This window comes from Salmo trutta, chromosome 38 (genome assembly GCF_901001165.1).
Source record: "Salmo trutta chromosome 38, fSalTru1.1, whole genome shotgun sequence".
NCBI lineage: Eukaryota > Metazoa > Chordata > Actinopteri > Salmoniformes > Salmonidae > Salmo > Salmo trutta.
Genome location: NC_042994.1, coordinates 20,107,741 through 20,133,329, shown reverse-complemented (window position 1 = coordinate 20,133,329; position 25,589 = coordinate 20,107,741). Strand labels below are relative to the sequence as shown.

General features: G+C 43.1%; 1 protein-coding gene across 3 annotated transcripts in view; it reads left to right on the top strand.

Moving 5' to 3' along the window:
• Positions 1–25,589, top strand: part of LOC115178844 (mitogen-activated protein kinase kinase kinase kinase 3) — a 119,333-nt gene that overhangs the window by 17,314 nt on the left and 76,430 nt on the right. For all 3 annotated transcript variants that reach the window (XM_029740205.1, XM_029740204.1, XM_029740206.1), the window contains one exon: positions 17,059–17,116. In XM_029740205.1, the coding sequence (XP_029596065.1) occupies positions 17,059–17,116 (58 nt within the window). The remainder of the gene's footprint in view (positions 1–17,058; positions 17,117–25,589) is intronic.

Below are 25,589 nucleotides of genomic sequence, written 5' to 3'. Positions count from 1 at the left end.
GGCAGAGAATCCCAGTGGAAAGAGGGGAACCGGCAAGGCAGAGACAGCAAGGGCGGTTCGTTGCTCCAGCCTTTCCGTTCACCTTCACACTCCTGGGCCAGACTACACTTAATCATAGGACCTACTGAAGAGATAAGTCTTCAGTAAAGACTTAAAGGTTGAGACTGAGTCTGCGTCTCTCACATGGGTAGGCAGACTATTCCATAAAAATTGAGCTCTATAGGAGAAAGCCCTACCTCCAGCCGTTTGCTTAGAAATTCTAGGGACAATTAGGAGGCCTGCGTCTTGTGACCGTAGCGTACGTGTAGGTATGTACGGCAGGACCAAATCGGAAAGATAGGTAGGAGCAAGCCCATGTAATGCTTTGTAGGTTAGCAGTAAAACCTTGAAATCAGCCCTTGCCTTAACATGAAGCCAGTGTAGGGAGGCTAGCACTGGAGTAATATGATCAAATTTTTTGGTTTTAGTCAGGATTCTAGCAGCCGTATTTAGCACTAACTGAAGTTTGTTTAGTGCTTTATCCGGGTAGCCGGAAAGTAGAGCATTGCAGTAGTCCAGCCTAGAAGTAACAAAAGCATGGATTAATTTTTCTGCGTCATTTTTGGACAGAATGTTTCTGATTTTTGCAATTTTACGTAGATGGAAAAAAGCTGTCCTTGAAACAGTCTTGATATGTTCTTCAAAAGAGAGATCAGGGTCCAGAGTAACACCGAGGTCCTTCACAGTTTTATTTGAGACGACTGTACAACCATCCAGATTAATTGTCAGATTGAACAGAAGATCTCTTTGTTTCTTGGGACCTAGAACAAGCATCTCTGTTTTGTCCGAGTTTAATAGTAGAAAGTTTGCAGCCATCCACTTCCTTATGTCTGAAACACAGGTTTCTAGTGAGGGCAATTTTGGAGCTTCACCATGTTTCATTGAAATGTACAGCTGTGTGTCATCCGCATAGCAGTGAAATGTAACATTATGTTTTCGAATGACATCCCCAAGAGGTCAAATATATAGTGAAAACAATAGTGGTCCTAAAACGGAACCTTGAGGAACACCGAAATTTACAATTGATTTGTCAGAGGACAAACCATTCACAGAGACAAACTGATATCTTTCCGACAGATAAGATCTAAACCAGGCCAGAACTTGTCCATGTAGACCAATTTGGGTTTCCAATCTCTCCAAAAGAATGTGGTGATCGATGGTATCAAAAGCGGCACTAAGATCTAGGAGCACGAGGACAGATGCAGAGCCTCGGTCTGACGTCATTAAAAGGTCATTTACCACCTTCACAAGTGCAGTCTCAGTGCTATGATGGGGTCTAAAACCAGACTGAAGCGTTTCGTATACATTGTTTGTCTTCAGGAAGGCAGTGAGTTGCTGTGCAACAGCTTTTTCTAAAATTTTTGAGAGGAATGGAAGATTCGATATAGGCCGATAGTTTTTTTTAATAATTTCTGGGTCAAGATTTGGCTTTTTCAAGAGAAGCTTTATTACTGCCACTTTTAGTGAGCTTGGTACACATCCGGTGGATAGAGAGCCGTTTATTATGTTCAACATAGGAGGGCCAAGCACAGGAAGCAGCTCTTTCAGTAGTTTAGTTGGAATAGGGTCCAGTATGCTGCTTGAGGGTTTGGAGGCCATGATTATTTTCATCATTGTGTCAAGAGATGTGGTACTAAAACACTTTAGTATCTCCCTTGAGCCAAGGTCCTGGCAGAGTTGTGCAGACTCAGGACAATGGCGCTTTGGAGGAATACCCAGATTTAAAGAGGAGTCCGTAATTTGCTTTCTAATGATCATGATCTTTTCCTCAAAGAAGTTCATAAATGTATTACTGCTGAAGTGAAAGCCATCCTCCATTTGCGAATGCTGCTTTTTAGTTAGCTTTGCGACAGTATCAAAAAGAAATTTCGGATTGTTCTTATTTTCCTCAATTAAGTTGGAAAAAAGGATGATCGAGCAGCAGTGAGGGCTCTTCAATACTGCACGGTACTGTCTTTCCAAGCTAGTCGGAAGACTTCCAGTTTGGTGTGGCGCCATTTCCGTTCCAATTTTCTGGAAGCTTGCTTCAGAGCTCGTGTATTTTCTGTATACCAGGGAGCTAGTTTCTTATGACAGATGTTTTTAATTTTTAGGGGTGCAACTGCATCTAGGGTATTGCGCAAGGTTAAATTGAGTTCCTCGGTTAGGTGGTTAACTGATTTTTGTCCTCTGACGTCCTTGGGTAGGCAGAGGGAGTCTGGAAGGGCATCAAGGAATCTTTGGGTTGTCTGAGAATTTATAGCACGACTTTTAATGCTCCTTGGTTGGGGTCTGAGCAGATTATTTGTTGCAATTGTAAACGCAATAAAATGGTGGTCCGATAATCCAGGATTATGAGGAAAAACATTAAGATCCACAACATTTATTCCATGGGACAAAACTAGGTCCAGAGTATGGCTGTGGCAGTGAGTAGGTCCAGAGACATGTTGGACAAAACCCACTGAGTCGATGATGGCTCCGAAAGCCTTTTGGAGTGGGTCTGTGGACTTTTCCATGTGAATGTTAAAGTCACCAAAAATTAGAATATTATCTGCTATGACTACAAGATCCGATAGGAATTCAGGGAACTCAGTGAGGAACACTGCATATGGCCCAGGAGGCCTGTAAACAGTAGCTATAAAAAGTGAGTGAGTAGGCTGCATAGATTTCATGACTAGAAGCTCAAAAGACGAAAACGTCATTGTTTTTTTTTTTTGTAAATTGAAATTTGCTATCGTAGATGTTAGCAACACCTCCGCCTTTGCCGGATGCACGGGGGGTATGGTCACTAGTGTAACCAGGGGGTGAGGCCTCATTTAACACAGTAAATTCATCAGGCTTAAGCCATGTTTCAGTCAGGCCAATCACATCAAGATTATGATCAGTGATTAGTTCATTGACTATAACTGCCTTGGAAGTGAGGGATCTAACATTAAGTAACCCAATTTTGAGATGTGAAGTATCACAATCTCTTTCAATAATGGCAGGAATGGAGGAGGTCTTTATACTAGTGAGATTACTAAAGCGAACACCGCCATTTTTAATTTTGCCCAACCTAGATCGAGGCACAGACACGGTCTCAATGGGGAAAGCTGAGCTGACTACGCTGACTGTGCTAATGGCAGACTCCACTAAGCTGGCAGGCTGGCTAACAGCCTGCTGCCTGGCCTGCACCCTATTTCATTCTGGAGCTAGAGGAGTTAGAGCCCTGTCTATGTTCGTAGATAAGATGAGAGCACCCCTCCAGCTACGATGGAGTCCGTCACTCCTCAACAGGCCAGGCTTGGTCCTGTTTGTGGGTGAGTCCCAGAAAGAGGGCCAGTTATCTACAAATTCTATATTTTGGGAGGGGCAGAACACAGTTTTCATCCAGCGATTGAGTTGTGAGACTCTGCTGTAGAGCTCATCACTCCCCCTAACTGGGAGGGGGCCAGAGACAATTACTCGATGCCGACACATCTTTCTAGCTGATTTACACGCTGAAGCTATGTTGCGCTTGGTGACCTCTGACTGTTTCATCCTAACATCGTTGGTGCCGACGTGGATAACAATATCTCTATACTCTCTACACTCGCCAGTTTTAGCTTTAGCCAGCACCGTCTTCAGATTAGCCTTAACGTCGGTAGCCCTGCCCCCTGGTAAACAGTGTATGATCGCTGGGTGATTCGTTTTAAGTCTAATACTGCGGGTAATGGAGTCGCCAATGACTAGGGTTTTCAATTTGTCAGAGCTAATGGTGGGAGGCTTCGGCATCTCAGACCCCACAGCGGGAGGAGTAGAGACCAGAGAAGTCTCGGCCTCCGACTCCGACTCACTTAATGGGGAGAACCGGTTGAAAGTTTCTGTCGGCTGAATAAGCGACACCGGTTGAGCATTCCTACAGCGTTTCCCTCCAGAAGCCATGAGAAAGTTGTCCGGCTGCGGGGACCGTGCGAGGGGGTTTATACTAACGTTATTATCTGTACTTGCTGGTGGCACAGACGCTGTTTCATCCTTTCCTACACTGAAATTACCCTTGCCTAGCGATTGCGTCTGAAGCTGGGCTTGCAGCACAGCTATCCTTGCCGTAAGGCGATCGTTCTCCTGTATATTATAAGTACAACGACTGCAATTAGAAGGCATCATGTTAATGTTACTTAGCTTCGGCTGTTTGAAGTCCTGACGAACCATGTCCAGATAAAACCTCCGGAGTAAGAAAGTTGAATGAAAAAAGTTGAGTGAGGGTAAAAAGTAAAAATATACGGTAATGAAAAAGTAAAAACCGTTAGGTAGCAAAGTAAGATCGGCAACAAAAACGCACAGCAGCGTAAACAAGTCTCCAGTGTGCCAGTGGTCATTGAAGGTGAGAATTTGCCCCCTGAAGCCGGTTACGATGCCAAACTGCAGTCCGATCAAGACCCTGGTAAGCACGCAGATGAGCCTGAGACAGTTTGTGCAGATATTCTTTGGTTGTGCAAACCCACAGTTTCATCAGCTGTCTGGGTGGCTGGTCTGAGACGATCATGCAGGTGAAAAAGCCAGATGTGGAGGTCCTGGGCTGGCGTGGTTACATGTGGTCTGCGGTTGTGAGGCCAGTTGGACGTACTGCCAAATTCTCTAAAACAATGTTGGAGGTGGCTTATGGTAGAGAAATGAACATTTCTGGAAACAGCTCTGGTGGAGACTCCTCCAGTCAGCATTGCAATTGCACGCTCCCTCAATTTCAGACATCTGTGGCATTGGGTTGTGTGACACGACTGCACATTTTAGTGGCCTTTTATTGTCCCCAGCACAAGGTGCACCTGTGTAATGATCATGCTGTTTAATCAGCTTATTAATATGCCACACCTGTCAGGTGGATAGATTATATTGGAAAAGGAGAAATGCTCACTAACAGGGATGTAAACAAATTTGTGCAAAACATTTGAGAGAAATAAGCTTTTAGTGCATATGGAACATTTCTGGGATCTTTTATTTCAGCTCATGAAACATGGGACCAACACTATACATGTTGCGTTTATATTTCTGTTCATTATATAATGTTTATTCTAATTCTATAGTTAGAATTTAAAAATAGTGGGCACTTTGAATACAGTGTTGTTTGACATTACAACAAAGGAAAATGCCAGGGAGGAATTATTGTGACAGGGTAGAAACCAAAGTGATGGTCAGTGTTTCCTAGGGGACCCTACAATCTTTGGCTACATTAAATGTTTCTTCATCTAGCCAACATATTCATGCTTCACCTATTCTTCTTTGATTTAGGAGATACTGTTGCACAAACAACATGCTGATTTAGGCCTCCACCAGTACTGGTATCAGGATGTTTTAGCTTGTTGATGTATGTTAAGTGTAAACAGCATTGTTGTCCTGCATGTGCTGCATTGACCATGCAGACTGAATGCAAGAGTCTCGTGGTCAAGCAACAACAAATGCGCTCCTTGAGTGACAGGGTGGGACCAGGTCTGTGTGGAAAGCGGCATAGAGAGATAGAGAGGGATGACTCAAGTCGAGGAGTAAACTATAAAAAATGGACGTTACACACGGCATCACATTTAACAAACCAAACATTCAAATACCGTTATAGAAGGCAGAGTAAAAACCCAAACCGGTCCGTGCATAAATACCGGTAGATAGTAAACCGTCCAGCCCTACTTATAGCTGTGTCTCTCTATTATGACATTCTTATGATTATGACATGAGTGTTATAGCATGGTCATGATAGTAAGTGTTAACTATTATTGTAATTAACACCAAGTCCAGGTAGCAGACAATGGACCGACCCTAACATATATTTATGTAGTTGGTGCTGTATATTAACAAATATACATGAGTTCTAACTTGAAACATCATTTGTTAGTTTACAATTGTACAGCTTATGCTTCCTATGTCTCAGTTGGTAGAGCATGGTGTTTGCAACGCCAGGGTTGTGGGTTCATTTCCCACGGGGACCAGTACGGGAAAAAAATAAAAAATATGTATGAAATGTATGCATTCACTACTGTAAGTTGCTCTGGATAAGAGCGTCTGCTAAATGACTAAAATGTAAATGTAAAATGTATAAAAGCCACGGCGACTGCTGGAAAGCCCCGAATGCAAGATTTGTCATTTCTATGAGTCACACGGTGGAGGAACATGTTGCCAGTAGCCTACTGTACTGTGGTAAGCTGTAAGTGGCACTTCACTTTTGCCTCCAGATCCGGATCCATGGCCCAAGCGTGGCATTTCAGTTGCGCCCGCACCTGGCAAGCTGTATAGATAACTCCCCTGGAGCCACAGAATGGCCAAATTACCACAACATGCAGCCCCCACAAACACCTTGTAAACTTGCTCTATACAGAAACGGTGACCTCCATCGCGGCCAAAATTATTATTTCCCATAGGCTTGTACTGCCTATACCAGTGATCACCAACCTTTTCTAAGTCAAGATCACTTTTGCAGTTAAAAAGCAAGCCGAGATGTACTGCTCAGATTTTTTTCTAAACATGACTTAAAATATAAGCCTATGCAACATTAATAAAAACAGTTCTGTAGGACTGAAGTTTGTGCAGTAGGCCATATACTGTATTAACACAGCCTATTGGCTATGTGCTTGGCCTGACAATATTGTTCTTTTAAGACCATATTGTAATTCAAAACAAGCTTTGATAACAAAATAGATCCGTTGTTTGATCACTTGCGAGACACAGCTTTTTATTTTACTGGACTAATGGCACTATACCTGCATCTGTTGGTCAGTCTCAACGGGAGGGAGGGAGGGAGTGAGCAGCAGAGGGTCTGCCTCTCACTGTCCCTTCTCTCTCCTTTCCTCCATTGAGACTGACCATTGTGGGGAAAACGTCCTCCCACTCCTTTTAAATTGCTGAACTGCCTGTTTGGACAGTACGTCAGGCTTGGGTTGGGTTGTTTTGATAGTTCTGCGGCTTCTATGCGTCTAGAAAATGGTTTTGTATTGATTTCAACAATCTGAGGAAGCCCTATTGTCCGGGGAGGGAGTGTGTCAGTGTAGAGTTGGGATGGAAAGAGGGAAAATTGAGGAGGGTGAGGGAGGCAGATAGATAAATAGAGAAAAAGAGAGTGAGAGAATGACAGGGAAAGTGAGAGGGAAAGTGAGAGGGAGAGAAAGAACGTGGACAAGAGAGATATAGTGAGAGGGAGAGTGCGGGTCTAAAGAAAATATGGTGATGCTGCATATTTGCATCATAGCCCTGGTTTGAGTGGAATTTGTCCATTCTCTTTCGAAGGGCTGTAGTGGTTAACTGGGAAATGGATTGTGTAAGCAGATCTCCTCAGACAGAGCTAGGCCTCCTTCAAACTCAATGGCCTTGTTAGAATACTTAAATGCATCCTTCCTTGTTTCCTTGAGGTAATCAACAGATCTATAAGTGATTGGATAGATGAAAGCAAGGTTACCAACCCATTACTTTCACTGATCCAACCAATTCCGATCTGTGATTACTTCAAGAAAGGGAGGAGGGAAGGATGCATTTGAAGTATTCCAACAGGGCCAATTGATTTTCCTGCGTTTCAGGAAGTACTGCATTTCATCTGCTACCTTAACTTTCAGGGGTGTATTCACTAGAAACCAAACAGAAGAAAACAAATGAAACGAGGAGGGACCTACCTGAATTCGTCCAATAGAAACTATCGTTGCGAAACATTTTGCTACGGTGTGCACTGAATACACCCCAAGTTCAGCTCAACCGGAACTCTTTGAAGTTTGGGGCCGAACTTTGAATAGACATTGACTGGATGTGGTCCAGCAGCAGCCATTGTGTAGAGAGAGTGTAGTGAAGAGAGTGTAGTACTTGGCATCCAGTCATCTCAGTCCATTTAAGCCATCCGGAGGCACGGCTATGGAGGGATGCGTTTAATTTGGTTAAGGTGATTAACACTTTAGCTTACTAATCCTCTTGTCTTGAGCCTTGTTGGCCTGCCTTCTTCACAACACGTACTACTCTCTCTCTCTCTCTGTTTCTCTCTTTCTCTGCCTCCCGTTCTCTCTTCTCCTCTTCCTAGCCTATTAGATACCAAACTGTTACATATTCTGACTGTTGAGATCTCTATTTCTTTTCTCTCTATCCCTCGCCATTCATCTCTCGGTAGGCCTATATATCTCTTGGCATGTCTTTCTCATGGTATGAGAATAAAATCAAAAGTCTACCCTTAGCTAGGAGACTGAGGCCATCCTTTTCATGTGTCAATACAAAGCATATATTTTACAGTATCAATTAACTGTCTTTGTATAAAAAGCCTGTTGCGAAACACAAGACGGCACCAATGTCCTTTTCCTCAACGAACCCTCATAAATCTTGTCACCCAATCCTTTCACACTTAGAATTTTTCATCAATTATTTACCTGAGTCCCACAACTGGGCCATTGTCCCTTCCTGTTCCGCTATCACAGCGCCGAGATTGGAATCTCCCCATGCGGACCAACCGGGGCTCACAACCCTGACTTTGAACACCTCTGATACATCGTCGGCAGTGCTTTATTTGAAGGGTACGTACATAAGGCCTTCATAACACATTCATAACCCATACATAACACATAAGAGGTATATGAGCGGTTCATAAATGCTTATGTCACAACTGCTTTAAAATAGCCTAACACGTTGTTTAAATGTGTTGTCATAATGCTGAGCTACATAAGGTGGTCATAGACACTACTTAATTGACATTACATAACATGTTGACAAATGATGTCACATAACCAGACCCTAAACCCGTCTCCTTATTTTGTGCTTGAATTACATGCTTATGACATCTCTATGTAGGCATTATAAAGGAGCTTTTAAATAATGAATAAATATTTCTAACATTACAGAATGGAGTTAATGGTCAGACACTGAAATCCCACTAGACTGTCGTTCACAGGCACTTTGTATGAACTTGTATCCACATCCTGGAATCATCTAAAACACCCTATTCAGGAGTCAAATGCTTAGAATAATGAAAGGCCTCCTTTTCTGTCTTAGCACCCTTTAGGCCCCCCATCTACCCCTTTTCTGTCTTTCTGGCTATAGTTAGCAGTAAGGATGTGCATCTTTCCCTTTCAAGACGATTCAATACGTATCTATTGGCCTCTGATACGATACGTTTTAGTTTGAATTGATTCGGTGCGATGCGGTTTGATTAGATGAACGAATCAAAGCAATTCGGTACAAAACGATTCAGTGCACGAACATTTGTTGCATAAACACATTCATTTTCCATTCTAAATTCAAAACCGCTGCTGATGGAACTCATGTGCTAGGCCTCTCTGAGCTGGATCTATCTGAGCTGACCTCTCTCTCTCCCGTCTGTCTGTCTGTGTGTGAGAATTATATACATGTGTACAGAATGTGTCGGCACCTGTGCTGAGCCATAATGGAAACAGGGCATCTACCACCACCCCACTATCAGATAAGGGGGGCAATGTTTGCTTTTTGATCTGAAATCGACATCACTCACTAATTAATTAGTATTTTTTGCAGATTCACAGTGTTTGAGCTAGTAATGTAATACATTTTTATCTTTAAAAAAAATCTGACATAGCCAATGAACATATAGCACAACTTTGGGTTTCACGCCCCATCTCAAAATCGAATGGTTCAGACCTTTTGGAGGTTTTCTGTCCTCGTTATGAAATTAGCAACTTTACCCTGTATATCTATATAAAGGACCTGACACTGAATGTTTAAAGCAAAACTACCAAAACTATTGCTGATGGTAAACCTGAACAATCGAAAATGGAATGTAGCCTAAGCCCTGATCAACAGGTAGACTATAGTCAGATGAGAGACATTTCTCAGGCAGTAGCTTAGGCTACTTTATTCCTGTAAACACAACTTTCAACAGCGCATTTGATTACAATAACCTAGCAAATTACATTGGTTGTCACTCAACTAATAAAGCCTAATAATGCGCAAGCCATTTTACACATTTTTTAATGCTGAAGGTGATGCACGGCCTACCACTTGGTCAGCGTGCGAAGCAGCGCACAGTTTGACTAGGCTACTGATAATGTCCGGGTTGTTTGGCATGCAAAATGACTTGTTGATCAATGACTGTTAACACAGTTGGTTAGTTCGACACTGACACACCAAAGATTAGGTATTTTCGTAAAGGTAGAAAGTAATATGAGCAAAACATTTTTGTGAACCGCCGATTCGTAACGTTTGAATCAATTTCATAACCGATTCATGCTACATTTGGATCAGTTTTTTAGAAAGCTGAGGAAATGCTCCCCCTGAGCTCTTAACGAACCTGTTCTTCAGTAGTCTTGAAAACCCAACCCTAAGCAACAGTGATTTAGGGTATGGTTTCAATGATGGACTCTTTAGGTATAGAGTAACTACGTCACTGCCTACGGCACTATCTTATCTGCTTGAATAAAATACAAAACAGTAGCTAGCAAGATGGAGATCAGTGAGTGCATTTCACAAGTGGCTAGTTTGCTTCAGCTACCTTCACTAAAACCACTGCAAAGATTTTGCCTGCAAACTTTAGTTTCGATTTGCGGCGTTCTGGCATGTCTGCCTCGTGATTTGTGGGGAAAGTTGTCTGTCTGAAGAGAACCCACCCTGGAATTATTATAATTTTTTCTTATCGAAGTTGCCAAAGGAGTCCGTCATTGAAACCAGACCCTACTCACTGTTGCCTAGGGTTGGATTTTAGAGACTAGTTCATCAAGCCTTGAAGTTGGAAGACATTGCGCTAGCAACGTCAATATCACCGGTTCAATTCCCCCGGTGATCACATGCACTTACTGAACTATAAGTCGCTTTGGATATAAAGCGTCTACTAAGTGACATGTTTTATTATATTAGAAATATGTCGTTCTGAGTGTCTGTCATAAGTACACTAACTCAGCTGGATTCTATCAAACCTACGTTTAAAATCTTTGGCAGTATTTGGTTTACATTTTTGTGTGTTACATATTTCAGATGTGAGTCTACTTGGTATTTTTTTATGGTTGCTACCCAAAACCATACACCGGTTTTACTTGACTCAGGAAAATGTTAAAGGGTTAGTTCACCCAAATTACAAAATTATCTATTGGTTTCCTTACCTTGTAAGCAGTCTATGAACATGGTGTCTTGCTTTGGTTTTGTTTACCTGGCAACTGTCTCCAAGTGATAACTTTTTAGCATTTAAGGGACAACTACAATGCAAGTCAATGCATTCCATTTTGTAATTTCGGTGATCTATCCCTTTAACACGTTAAATACTGCATGGATGCCTTCTCTTCACTGTGAGTACAAGTTCAAAAGAGGTCTTCTCTTTCCTCACCATGAAAAGTTAACATTAGCCACCCCTATCTGTCATACTCCCTTTGTAAACAAAGCTGCTGGATCAATGGTAGGTATTGTTTCACTCAGACCAGGAAGTGTGTGGAATTCCACAGCACTGCTATGAGCAGGCATGCAAGCACTGCTTTGAGTAGGCATGCAGAAGGGAAATAGGTTCATTCTGTGTGAAAATGGAACAAAATATTACTTATTTCTCCATAATCCATTTGGAGACCGATGTGAAATATATGATAAACATCTTTCCTCCAAAGGACATTTCTATGGATTACATTTCAGGAAAGTCCACAACGTCAGGGTCATTAGTTGCTCCATTTTCACATTAAATGACCCAATTCTGCCATGAGCGTCCTCTTTTTAGTCTCCCTCCTGACATCTCTCTGATGTTTGAGTTTTGACATTCAGGACTAGATTGATCAGACAGAAAACATGTCTCTTCATTTCTGGATAATTTTTCCATCCGTTATTCTTACGAACAATGACAGTAATTACATCACACATTAAACACGACAAAACCGCTATAACTGACGACATCCAAAAGCAACACGGACACACATTGCCGTGAACATAGATACATGTTTTATCTCTATCTCCTTTTATCTAAATTCAGTGAAAATCTGCCCTGGTGCAAAGAAAGAGTTGCTCCAGATTCTCCTCTACAGTCGGTGCGAACCCTGTGGGTCCATTTTCTCCGGCTGTAATTACCTGAGATGGCAGCCAAATGCCCTGCTGTGCCCTGCACCTGTGCTGCCTGAGCTAGACTGAGTACATGTCACTGGGATGGAGGAGAGTTGGGTCAGCGTTCCCGATTGGGGGGGGGGGGCAGCCTGCAGGGGGAAGGTTGGCAGAAGGAGTAGAGGTTGGAGTTCTTAGACAGGTGTTAGTAAAGGTTTCATGGCCTGCCCCTTTACCCCTGTGACAGCGGTGGGTAATGATTTTGCCTCCATCTGTACCTTGCACCTGTGTTGCCTTGGCTGAGTGGTGCTGGAGCGGTTGGGGTCGGTTGGAAAAGAGGCATGGGCAGCCTGCAGGGGAAGGTTGGAAGAAGTGGGTGTTGGAGTTCTTAGAGAACTTGGGAGTAGAAATAGGTGTGGGCCAGTCAAAGTAAAGGTTTCATGACCTATCTGCTGCTGCTTTTCCTCTTCTTTGCCACCGTGACGGTGGTGGAAGGTTGGGTAATGTTGGTTGTGGAATGTTGCAGAGTGTGTGCTTGCAGTGGCATTTGCTGTAAGCTAATTTGCTTTAATCACTCGTGGACAGACTACGTAACATAAATGTTATTGTGGCGTCTATCAACAGACTGGGATGCGATGACTAGCGAGGAACATAGTTCCAGAACACTGGGTTTGAGTCACTGGTTATATCGAGGAATCACAATTTCGCAGGGTGGGGCATCCTTTGAATTTTGGGACGGGGATGTGACATTTTGGCCCCTGAGACTTTCAGAGAGGGGTATGGAGCCACCACTTTCCGGCTTATATCTAACACCTCTCCCCCCAGAACCTAATTAAGTACTTTGCGTGATTTTCTTGGTTCAGGGTTACTGAAATGATGTTCTGTTGAGAGCTATAGAGTCTTGTTCTCTGCCCTTTGCAAGTGGCCCTTGACGATCAGACATCTGAAAAGCCTGGATAGGTGGATCAACATGACAGCGACTTTTTTCATACTGTACAACTTCAAATGCGTGCACAATATATTGCATTTATTGGTACATAGCCTCTTGACCCCAGAAGGCTAGGTGATGGTGCCATAGACCTTCTGTCACCTATTATCTAACTTAACTCACCCCTCCTAAACTAAACCCTAATCCTAAACCAATTTTGATTAACCTTTGAATCTGCCTGCTAAATGTCTGCCTTTATTAAATCAAATCAAATTGTTTTGGTCACCTACACATGGTTAGCAGATGTTATTGCGAGTGTAGCGAAATGCTTGTACTGCTAGTTCCGACAGTGTAATCTAACAATTCCACAACAAATATCTAATACACACATCTATGTAAAGGAATGGAATAAGAATATATACACACAGTTGAAGTCGGAAGTTTACATACACCTTAGCCAAATACATTTAAACTCAGTTTTTCACAATTCCTGACATTTAATCCTAGTAAAAATTCCCTGTTTTAGGTCAGTTAGGTCACCACTTTATTTTAAGAATGTGAAATGTCAGAATAATAGTAGAGAGAAGGATTTATTTCAACTTTTATTTATTTCATCACATTCCCAGTGGGTCAGTTTACATACACTGAATTAGCATTTGGTAACATTGCCTTTAAATTGTTTAACTTGGATCAAACGTTTCGGCCTTCCACAAGCCTTCCACAAGCTTCCCACAATAAGTTGGGTGAATTTTGACCCATTCCTCCTGACAGAGCTGGTGTAACTGAGTCAGGTTTGTAGGCCTCCTTGCTCGCACATGCCTTTTCAGGTCTCCCACAAATTTTCTATGGGATTGAGGTCAGGGCTTTGTGATGGCCACTCCAATACCTTGACTTTCTTGTCCTTAATCCATTTTGCCACAACTTTGGCAGTATGCTTGGGGTCATTGTCCATTTGGAAGACCCATTTGCGACCAAACTTTAACTTCCTGACTGATGTCTTGAGATGTTGCTTCAATATAGCCACATAATTTTCCTCCCTCATGATGCCGTCTATTTTGTGAAGTTCACCAGTCCCTCCTGCAGCAAAGCACCCCCACAACATGATGCTGCCATCCCTGTGCTTCATGGTTGGGATAGGGTTCTTCGGCTTGCAAGCCTCCCCCTTTTTCCTCCAAACATCGATTGTCATTATGACCAAACAGTTCTATTTTTGTTTCATCAGACCAGAGGACATTTCTCCAAAAAGTATGATCTTTGTCCCCATGTGCAGTTGCAAACCATAGTCTGGCTTTTTTTATGGCGGTTTTGGAGCAGTGGCTTCTACCTTGCTGAGCGGCCTTTCAGGTTATGTCAATATAGGACTCGTTTTACTGTGGATATAGATATTTTAGACTTTTCGCAACAAAGTACGTTCATCTCTAGGAGACAGAACGCTTCTCCTTCCTGAGCGGTATGACGGCTGCGTAGTCCCATGGTGTTTATACTTGCGTACTATTGTTTGTACAGATGAACGTGGTACCTTCAGGCATTTGGACATTTCTCCGAAGGATGAACCAGACTTGTCGAGGTCAACAATTTTTTTTCTGAGGTCGTGGCTGATTTTCTTTTGATTTTCACATGATGTCAAGCAAAGAGGCACTGAGTTCGAAGGTAGGCCTTGATATACATCCACAGGTACACCTCCAGTTGACTCAAGTTATATCAATTAGCCTATCAGAAGCTTCTAAAGCCATGACATAATTTTCTGGAATTTTCTAAGCTGTTTAAAGGCACAGTCAACATAGTGTATGTAAACTTCTGACCCACTGAAATTGTTATACAGTGAATTATATGTGAAATAATTTGTCTGTAAACAATTGTTGGAAAAATTACTTGTTTCATGCACAAAGTAGATGTCCTAACCGACTTGTCAAAACTATAGTTTGTGAAATTTGTGGAGTGGTTGAAAAATGACCTAAGTGTATGTAAACTTCTGACTTCAACTGTATAAATATATGGATGAGCAATGAAAGAGCGGCATAGACAAGATGCAATAGATGGTATAAAATACAGTATAAGCATATGAGATGAGTGATGCAAGATATGTAAACATTATTAAAGTGGTATTATTAAAGTGACTAGTGTTCCCTTTTTTAAAGTGGCCAGTCATTGAGTCTCAATGTAGGCAGCAGCCTCTCTGTGTAGTGATGGCTGTTTAACAGTCTGATGGCGTTGAGATAGAAGCTGTTTTGTCAGTCTTTCGGTCCTAGCTTTGATGCACCTGTACTGACCTCGCTTTCTGGATGGTAGCAGGGTGAACAGGCCATGGCTCGGGTGGTAGTTGTTGTTGTTGATCTTTTTGGCCTTCCTGTGACATTGGGTGCTGGAGGATTCCTGGAGGGCAGGTAGTTGGCCGCCGGTGATGCGTTGTGCAGACCGCACCACCCTCGGAGAGCCTTACGGTTGTGGGCGGTGCAGTTGCCGTACCAGGCGGTGATACAGCCCGACAAATTTCTTCAGCCTCCTGAGGTTGAAGAGGCGCTGTTGCGCCTTCTTCACAACACTGTCTGTGTGGGTGGATCATTTCAGTTTGTCTGTGAACTTAAAATGTTCCACCTTCTCCACTGCTGTCTTGTCATTGTGGATAGGGGGTTGCTCCATCTGCTGTTTCCTGAAGTCCACGATCATCTCCTTTGTGTTGTTGACATTGAGTGAGAGGTTGTTTTCCTGACACCACACACCGAGTTCCTTAACCTCCTCCCTGTAGGCTGTCTCGTCATTGTTGGTAATCAAGCCCACTACTGTTGTGTTGTCTGCAAACTTGATGATTGAGTTGGAGGCATGCATGGCCACGCAGTCATGGGTGAACAGGGAGTACAGGAGAGGGCTGAGCACGCACCCTTGTGGGGCCCCAATGTTGAGGATCAGCGAAGTGGAGGTGTTGTTTCCTATCTTCACCACCCTGGGAGGCCCGTCAGAAAGTTCAGGACCCAATTGCACAGGGCAGGGTTGAGACCCAGGGCCTCCAGCTTAATGATGAGCTTGGAGGGTACCATGGCGTTGAGTGCTGAGCTATAGTTAATGAACAGCGTTCTTACATAGGTATTCCTCTTGTCCAGATGGGATAGGGCAGTGTGATGGTGATTGCGTTGTCTGTGGACCTATTGGGGCGGTAACAATTTGAAGTGGGTCTAGGGTGACAGGTAAGGTGGAGGTGATATGATCCTTGACTAGTCTCTCAAAGCATTTTGTGATGACAGAAGTGAGTGCTACGGGGCGGTAGTCATTTAGTTCAGTTACCTTTGCTAGCATTGTTCCTGTACCCAAGAAGGCCATTTTGAAGCATGTGGGCAAAGTTTTGATTTTCCCGTCTAGTAATAACCTGTATTGAAGGTATGCTTATTGCATTTCTCCACAATAAAATTCACGTATTATCGAAATGATGATTCCCTGATCCTGAATGACCACATGGTGGTTTTCAGTCCATAATGACTTGAATATCTTTTCACTGAACACAAACATTAGTTTCCTTGTGACCGACAATTCCTCACTAGACAGGTTGGGATAAAAAAACAGAATAGACAGTAGTCTCATTAGACCAGAATCTCGAGAAACCGGAGTCATCATGACTATGCAAGTTTTATCTGTAGCTATTTAAAGGCCCAGTGCAGTCAAACGTGATTTCCTGTGTTTTATATATATTTCCATACTATGAGGTTGGAATAATACTGTGAAATTTCAGCCTGTTTTGGTGGGATGGAGTTTTGGCCTACCTGGTGTCATGACCAGGCAGATAATTAGTTAATAGACCAATAAGAAATACAGTTTCAAATCGGTCTACCAGTAACAGCTAGTTTTCAGTTTTCCTCTCCCAACTCAGACCATTCCTCGACAGTCCTAGCAAAATTCTTGCTTGAGAAATTGCTCTTTGCTTAGAAAATATTTTTGTTTCTTTTTGACCATTTTAATTAAAAACGATCACGTTAAGGTACTTAATTGTTACCCAGAAATGATTTAATATTCAGATAAAAACGTCTGAATTGGACCTATAGGTCGAGCCCCGATTTCAAAACACGTCCTTCTCAAGGTGTGCTCTTGGTCAGCTCTTCATCGATCGCCCGTGGCTTTCTGTGTGTGTTTTTGGAGACTGGTCGATGTGCTCACCCTCTGTCTTGTTTGTCTTCCAGGCTCGGAACGTCACCACAGGGGAGCTGGCGGCCATCAAGGTCATCAAACTGGAGCCCGGTAAGAATCTTTGCCTCCCTCTTCTCACACTCTGGGGTTAAGTTTCCCCTACGTACAGATCTAGGATCTGCTAGACTGTCCTATTATTCCATTTGACTCACTTAAATCTTCTCTCCCCCACCATCCTACTTCTCCAGTCATTACTGTGCCTGTTTGAGACCCACTAAACATTTGGAGGAATTGACTTAAGACCCTAGGCAAAATACAAAAGTGTTATGCAAATGAAGCCCACCTGAATGCCCCAGGCCATATGCATACAGTATATTATGACCAAGTGAGAGCATAACATTAGTGGTTATGTTGGTTGGAGCATGTTGTTTACAGTAGAGTTGCGGGTTTAAATCCTGTATAGGCCACACACTGGCCTTATTAGTGTAAAAGGCATCTGCATCATACCTACCATATAATTTGTCACGTTTGACACGTTTTTATTCTAGCCCAGCATTAACCCAAAATATTCAGAATAGGGTTAAAAAAAATACCTTATTCCGGGAATCTTCCAACCAGGGTATCTGAAAAACCTGGGAGTTTTGGGAAAATTACCAGAATTTTGCAACCCTAATTCTGCCCCCCTCCCTCCCCCCACACACATATCCTTTTTCATAAGGATAAACTAGGCGAGGTATAGGCCAACTGACTCACTACACCAATAACCTATAGAGGTGATGTCTAACAATCCAAAAAAGCAATTTTTATTGTAGTGTTCTTCTTAGTTAGCATTAGCAGGCTAACTCATTGATCCACAGTTAGTCATAATTGCTACCATAAAACAGCCTAATTATAGTTGGTTTGTGTTTGGTGATAGTTTGTCACCAGTCAGTTGCACAATTGCATTCTGCTATGAATAGCACGTTATCAGTCCCCTTGCAATCTCTAAACTGCATTCTGTTCTGTTGCTTCCGTATGTGGGAATAATAGCAAACTAGCTCTCGGATGCTATCTGCCCAACTTTTAGCCTAAACCCATTTCTGTCCCTTGGCTATGATAAGTGGATTGGTTAGGGAATCTATTGAGGTTGAATTGATCACATGTAAGTGATGTTTGAATTAGTTTGGTAGTGATGTTCTGTTCACAGGAGTCTGCAGAGGGAAGGACAGCTCATAATAATAGTGCCACTAACCTCCTGTGGTTCCATTCTTGTAATCATCTATACATTTTCTAAGGATGTTTGCTACGTGTGAAAACGCAGCCTTAACTTCTTTGGGCTAGGGGGCAGTATTTTGACGTCCGGATGAAAAACGTGCCCAAAGTAAACTGCCTGCTACTCAGGCCCAGAAGCTAGGATATGCATACAATTGGTAGATTCAGATAGAAAACACTCTAAAGTTTCTAAAACTGTTAAAATTATGTCTGTGAGTATAACAGAACTTAATTGGCAGGCGAAACCCCGAGGACAAACCATCCAGGAAAATTATTTTTTGAGGTCACTCTCTTTTCAGTGATTTTTCTATGGGGATCTAGATTTATAGGGCACTTGCTTGCTGTTCCTATTGCTTCCACTGGATGTCAACAGTCTTTAGAAATTGGTTGATGTTTTTCTTTAGAGAAATGAAGAAGTACGGCAGTTCAGAACGAGGGTCCAGCCGAGTGCTCTCTACTGTTTTGATGTGCGCTCCAGGTCATGCGCTTCACCTTGTTTTTATCAGGTATTGAACACCGTTTATCCCGTCTTAAATTGTATCCATTATTTACGTAAAAAAATACCGAAAGTTGTATTAGGAAAGTTGTTTCAAATGTTTGGACTGCGTTTACAGGTAACCTATTAGATATTTTGTAGTCATGCTGGGCAAGTTGGAACCAGTGTTTTTCTGAATCAAACGCGCAAAATAAATGGACATTTTGGAGATATAATGACGGAATTAATCGAACAAAAGGACCATTTGTGATGTTTATGGGACATATTGCAGTGCCAACAGAAGAAGTTCTTCAAAGGTAAGGCATGAATTAAATCGTTATTTCTGACGTTTGTGTCGTGCCTGGCGGGTTGAAATCTGATTTTCATGTGTTGGTATGCTGGGCGCTGTCCTAAGATAATCGCATGGTTTGCTTTCGCCGTAAAGCCTTTTTGAAATCTGACACGGTGGCTAAATTAACGAGAAGTTAAGCTTTAATTTGGTGTGTTACACTTGTATGAAAGTTAAATATTTTTTATAATTTCTTTTGAATTTGGCGCTCTGCCATTTCACCGGATGTTGTCAAATCGATCCCGTTAACGGGAGTTGAGCCCAAAGAAGTTAAGTAGCTGGCTAGCTATTTATTTTCATAAACTGAAGTTCAATTTCAATAGGCGAACAACAAGTGGTTACCTAGCAAATACGTACTCCCAAGGATTTCTAAATCATTGCTAAGAATAATGAAAATGGCAGTTTCTACTGGTCATTGTTTTCAGACTGGTTGTATTGGTGCTAGCTAGGTACCCAGAAGTTGCGGTCGAACAAATTATGCTTTATTACCAATGCGGTATTGTAAACACATCGTTCGTTCCCGGTGTTTGCTTGTTGCAGACTTCTTTGTACAGCTTTGACAGTGCTACTGTATCTTTTTTGACACGAAAAGACCCAAGCGGGGTTCCACAGTATGTATGTCGTGAAGCTAATAGCAGTGATGCTATTAATGTGTAACTCCGGTAGGGCAACAACTGAAAAATATTGCACTTGGTAGCAGGGGCGAAAATCTGATATCAACTTTGGAGGGGACAATTACATTAAATTTTCTCAAGAGCAATTCCTGAGGGGGACACCAAAAGTAGTGCTGTAACACACAGCCTACATTGTAATATGGTAAATGTATATAGAGGAACCAAAGAAATAAGGTGTTTGCCGTACTCCTAACTACCGGTACCCAAAACTACACAACTAATCACAACACAATACCATTGCCTTTAACAAATCTTAGTTCAGTCACCAGTTTAAGTTGAGAGTGGGGGTATCCATGGCATTTTCCAATTATGTTCCTATTTTACAAGTCAAAAAAATGGAGAACCTTTCATAATGTTGCCAAACAAAGACTCAACAAACTTACCTGAGACTCCCTGTCTCTGCCAGTCTGTCCCTGCATATCTGTCCCCAACTCTGCTGTCTGTGTGCCATCTGTTGCCTTCTCTGCCTAATGACATCATTGTGAAACATTACCATTACAATTTCATTTCTTTCTTATGAACATTTTATCAACTAGTCTTTGAGATATTAGGCTACTAGGGTTCTTACTATGCGTTTTGGTGTATTGAAAAATACTCTGATGTCCGTCTTTTATTTTTCTGCCATTTTTCTACCTGGCTGGCTGGTAGGTTATTTACAGTAGGAGATGGGCTTCTATCATCTTCAATCATTCTATTTGGGCTTCGATCTAAAAGGTAGCTAGCAAATGTGAAACGGATTAAAATGACAAGAGTTGACAGCTGTATGAGTTCACCATTTACACAACATATGCTGCAACCTTTTGTAATTTTAAGAGTTTGTTTCATATTGGCTGGCTTCCAACAATAGCTGAATTTGCAAAGCTAGCGAGCACCAATTCAGTTTCAGTGGTGTTTGCTATAATCTTTGCTACCCGGGTTAAATAAAGGTGAAATAAAATAAATAAATAAAAGTTCCCTTGCGACAATTTAGCTTTTGCAACGAGACCATTAAATATATTTAAGACAATGGAAGAAGAGAGTGTAGTTCTGTTCAGTTTAAACTTCAGTTTATCGCTAACCTTATCACAGGGACTTCGAAGCACTAACTTACATCATCTGCATGCTGATCTTGGAATAAATTGACGATAGCAAAGATTCCATCTTTGACGACGCCACATAAATGGAATAAGTACTAGCTAGCTTAATAGTTAATATTTGCGCGCTAGCTCTGCATATTCAGCTAGTGTGTGTGCGCGATTGACTGGATGAACCTCATGTCAGTTACGTGCATTGAGTGCCTTTCAGACAGTATCAAATCAAAATCAAATCAAATCAAATGTATTTATATAGCCCTTCGTACATCAGCTGAAATCTCAAAGTGCTGTACAGAAACCCAGCCTAAAACCCCAAACAGCAAGCAATGCATGTGAAAGAAGCACGGTGGCTGGGAAAAACTCCCTAGGAAAAACTCCTGAGAAAGGCCAAAAACCTAGGAAGAAACCTAGAGAGGAACCAGGCTATGAGGGGTGGCCAGTCCTCTTCTGGCTGTGCCGGGTGGATATTATAACAGAACATGGTCAAGATGTTAAAATGTTCGTAAATGACCAGCATGGTCAAATAATAATAATCATAGTAATTGTCGAGGGTGCAACAAGCACGTCCGGTGAACAGGTCAGGGTTCCGTAGCCGCAGGCAGAACAGTTGAAACTGGAGCAGCAGCATGGCCAGGTGGACTGGGGACAGCAAGGAGTCATCATGCCAGGTAGTCCTGAGGCATGGTCCTAGGGCTCAGGTCCTCCGAGAGAAAGAAAGAAAGAGAGAAAGAGAGAATTAGAGAGAGCATATTTACATTCACACAGGACACCGGATAAGACAAGAGAATACTCCGGATGTAACAGACTGACCCTAGCCCCCCGACACATAAACTACTGCAGCATAAATACTGGAGGCTGAGACAGGAGGGATCAGAAGACACTGTGGCCCCATCCGATGATACCCCCGGACAGGGCCAAACAGGCAGGATATAACCCCACCCACTTTGCCAAAGCACAGCCCCCACACCACTAGAGGGATATCTACAACCACCAACTTACCGTCCGAAGACAAGGCCGAGTATAGCCCACAGAGATCTCCGCCACGGCACAACCCAAGGGGGGGGCGCCAACCCAGACAGGAAGACCACGTCAGTGGCTCAACCTACTCAAGTGACGCACCCCTCCCATGGACGGCATGGAAGAACACCAGTAAGTCAGTGACTCAGCCCCTGTAAAAGGGTTAGAGGCAGAGAATCCCAGTGGGAAGAGGGGAACCGACAAGGCAGAGACAGCAAGGGCGGTTCGTTGCTCCAGCCTTTCCGTTCACCTTCACACTCCTGGGCCAGACTATACTTAATCATAGGACCTACTGAAGAGATAAGTCTTCAGTAAAGACTTAAAGGTTGAGACTGAGTCTGCGTCTCTCACATGGGTAGGCAGACCATTCCATAAAAATGGAGCTCTATAGGAGAAAGCCCTACCTCCAGCCGTTTGCTTAGAAATTCTAGGGACAATTAGGAGGCCTGCGTCTTGTGACCGTAGCGTACGTGTAGGTATGTACGGCAGGACCAAATCGGAAAGATAGGTAGGAGCAAGCCCATGTAATGCTTTGTAGGTTAGCAGTAAAACCTTGAAATCAGCCCTTGCCTTAACAGGAAGCCAGTGTAGGGAGGCTAGCACTGGAGTAATATGATCAAATTTTTTAGACACGACCCCTCTGTTACCTTGCCAACTAAGGAACTGGCAGTGGATCAAACCATTGTGAGGCAAAGGGTGGGGGGTCGCAATCTTTTGAAACTTAAAAACGCGCTATTAAGTGTCTATAATCAGCACAATTGCTTTCATTGCGTATTATTAATATTATTTAAATTACATAGTTATGTTTCAGTGATATATTGGGGGGGACAAATCATATTTTTCCCAGTATGGGGGGGTCGTGTCCCCCCCGTCCCCCCCGGGATTTCCGCCCCTGCTTGGTAGTGTGTACCGGTGCTCGAACAGTTGGCGAAAGCCAATATCACCCACGACAGAGACGGTTGATTGTCAGGGGCAATGAATTCCATTATCTTGGCTTTAATGGCTTTTGCCTTTGAGTTGTCTCGCTGAAATGTTCTTACTCTTTCAAATTACTTGTTGACTGCTTGATCCATACAGCAGACATTATGGTCCAGGTTAGGAATGTAGCGCAAAATTTTACGTGGCGTCATTACGTCATGTACCTACGTTATATAGGTATGCACGGTTTTTAACATCGACGTTAAACTAGACATCGGGCTGATACCGATGTTGGCATTTTTAGCTAATATCGTCCGATTCCAATATGTTCACCGATATATCGTGCATTAGAGGTCGACCGATTATGATTTTTCGCTGCCGATACCGATTTCTTGGAGGGCCAAAAAAGCCGCTACCGATTCATCGGCCGATTTATTTATTTATATATATATATATATATCTGCTGTCTGCAACATCCTCCAGCATGACCGGTTTGGTGGTGGGTCAGTCATGGTGTGGGGTGGCATTTCTTTGGGGGGCCGCAAAGCCCTCCATGTGCTCGCCAGAGGTAGCCTGACTGCCATTAGGTACCGAGATGAGATCCTCAGACCCCTTGTGAGACCATATGCTGGTGCGGTTGGCCCTGGGTTCCTCCTAATGCAAGACAATGCTAGACCTCATGTGGCTGGAGTGTGTCAGCAGTTCCTGCAAGAGGAAGGAATTGATGCTATGGACTGGCCCGCCCGTTCCCCAGACCTGAATCCAATTGAGCACATCTGGGACATCATGTCTCGCTCCATCCACCAACGCCACGTTGCACCACAGACTGTCCAGGAGTTGGCGGATGCTTTAGTCCAGGTCTGGGAGGAGATCCCTCAGGAGACCATCCTCCACCTCATCAGGAGCATGCCCAGGCGTTGTAGGGAGATCATACAGGCACGTGGAGGCCACACACACTACTGAGCCTCATTTTGACTTGTTTTAAGGCAGTGGTTCTTAACCTGGGTTCGATCGAACCCCAGGGGTTCGGTGAGTCAGTCTCAGGGGTTCGGCGGAGGTCAAGACACACACCCGACTCATATGATTCGTGATGACACGCCCCGCTTGGCCATCATTGGCTGCAGGTGATCACGCAACATCGCTTGGCCTATCTGTGCTGCAGGGAATTTGGCGCGCTCAGTAGTCGAATTGTGACTGTCGTGATGGTACGTCGTGTGATTTCTTTCTTAATATTTTAATCCCTTCATACTAACTATGTCAAGCAAAAAAAGAAAGTGGTCGGACGAATATGTACAATATGGATTCACATGTATAATGGAACGTGATGAGAGTCAGCGTCCTAACTGCATGATTTGCAATGCCAAGTTGAGCAATTCTAGTCTAGCACCGGCAAAACTAAGAGAACACTTCCTTAAGCTGCATGGAGATGGACAATACAAGAACACAACGCTCGCTGAATTCAAGGTGAAGAGAGCCAGATTCGATGAAAAGGCTACTCTGCCTGTTCTCGGCTTTGTACCCATCAACAAACCGATCCTCACAGCATCGTACGAAGTTGCTTACCTGATCGCAAAGCAGGGCAAACCACACATCATTGGTGAAACACTCATAAAACCAGCTGTGTTGAAGATGGCGAATATCATGCTGGGAAAAGCGGCTGAAGTTAAGTTATCCCAAATTCAAATGACACCATTAGCAACAGAATAGAGGACATGAGCAAAGACATCTTGGCTCAAGTAGTTGCAGATCTGATTTCAAGCCCGGCAAAATTCAGCCTTCAACTCGACGAGACCACAGACGTTTCCAATCTAAGCCAGCTTGCTGTATTTGTGCGCTATGTGAAAGACGACGTGATAAAGGAAGATTTTTTATTTTGTAAGCCTCTTACGACAACAACTAAGGCAGCCGATGTGAAGAAACTTGTGGATGACTTCTTCAAAGACAACAATCTTTCGTGGGATATGGTTTCTGCAGTTTGTTCGGACGGAGCTCCAGTCATGCTGGGAAGAAAGTCTGGTTTTGGTGCGCTAGTGAAAGCCGATGCACCACACATCATTGTTACGCATTGTATTCTGCACAGGCATGCGTTGGCAACAAAAACCTTGCCTCCAAAACTGGCAGAAGTATTAAAAATTGTAGTGGAATGCGTGAACTATGTGCGAAATAGTGCTCTGAGGCACCGCATCTTCAGTGAGCTGTGTAAAGAAATGGGCTCTGAATTCGAGGTACTTCTGTACCATTCTAACGTTCGGTGGTTATCCCGGGGACAGGTGCTGAATCGTGGTTTTGCCGTGCGTGTGGAATTAGCCCTGTTTTTGCAAGAGCACCAACATCGTCATGCAGATTGCTTAAAAAATTCTGAGTTCATTCTCATTTTAGCGTACATGGCTGATATCTTCGCAGCTCTCAATCATCTCAATCAACAGATGCAGGGCGGTGGAGTCAACATCATCGAAGCGGAAGAAAACCTGAAGGCTTTTCAAAAAAAGCTACCGTTATGGAAACGACGAACAGAGAACGATAACTTCGCAAACTTTCCCCTGCTGGACGACTGTGTAAGTAAGATCGAAGATGTATCTGGAATCGGAGACATTTCTGTACCCGCGGAACTGAAGCAAGCAATTGCCACGCACTTAGATGAGCTTGCAAAGTCTCTCGACGGATACTTCCCTACAAGAGAGTCATATCCAGCATGGGTGAGACAGCCGTTCACGTTTAGTGTTGAGACAACAGATGTCAATGATGAATACCTCGATGAAATCATTGAAATTCAGCAGAGCCAGGTTCAACAGCAACTCTTCAGAACAACAACGCTCTCAACGTTTTG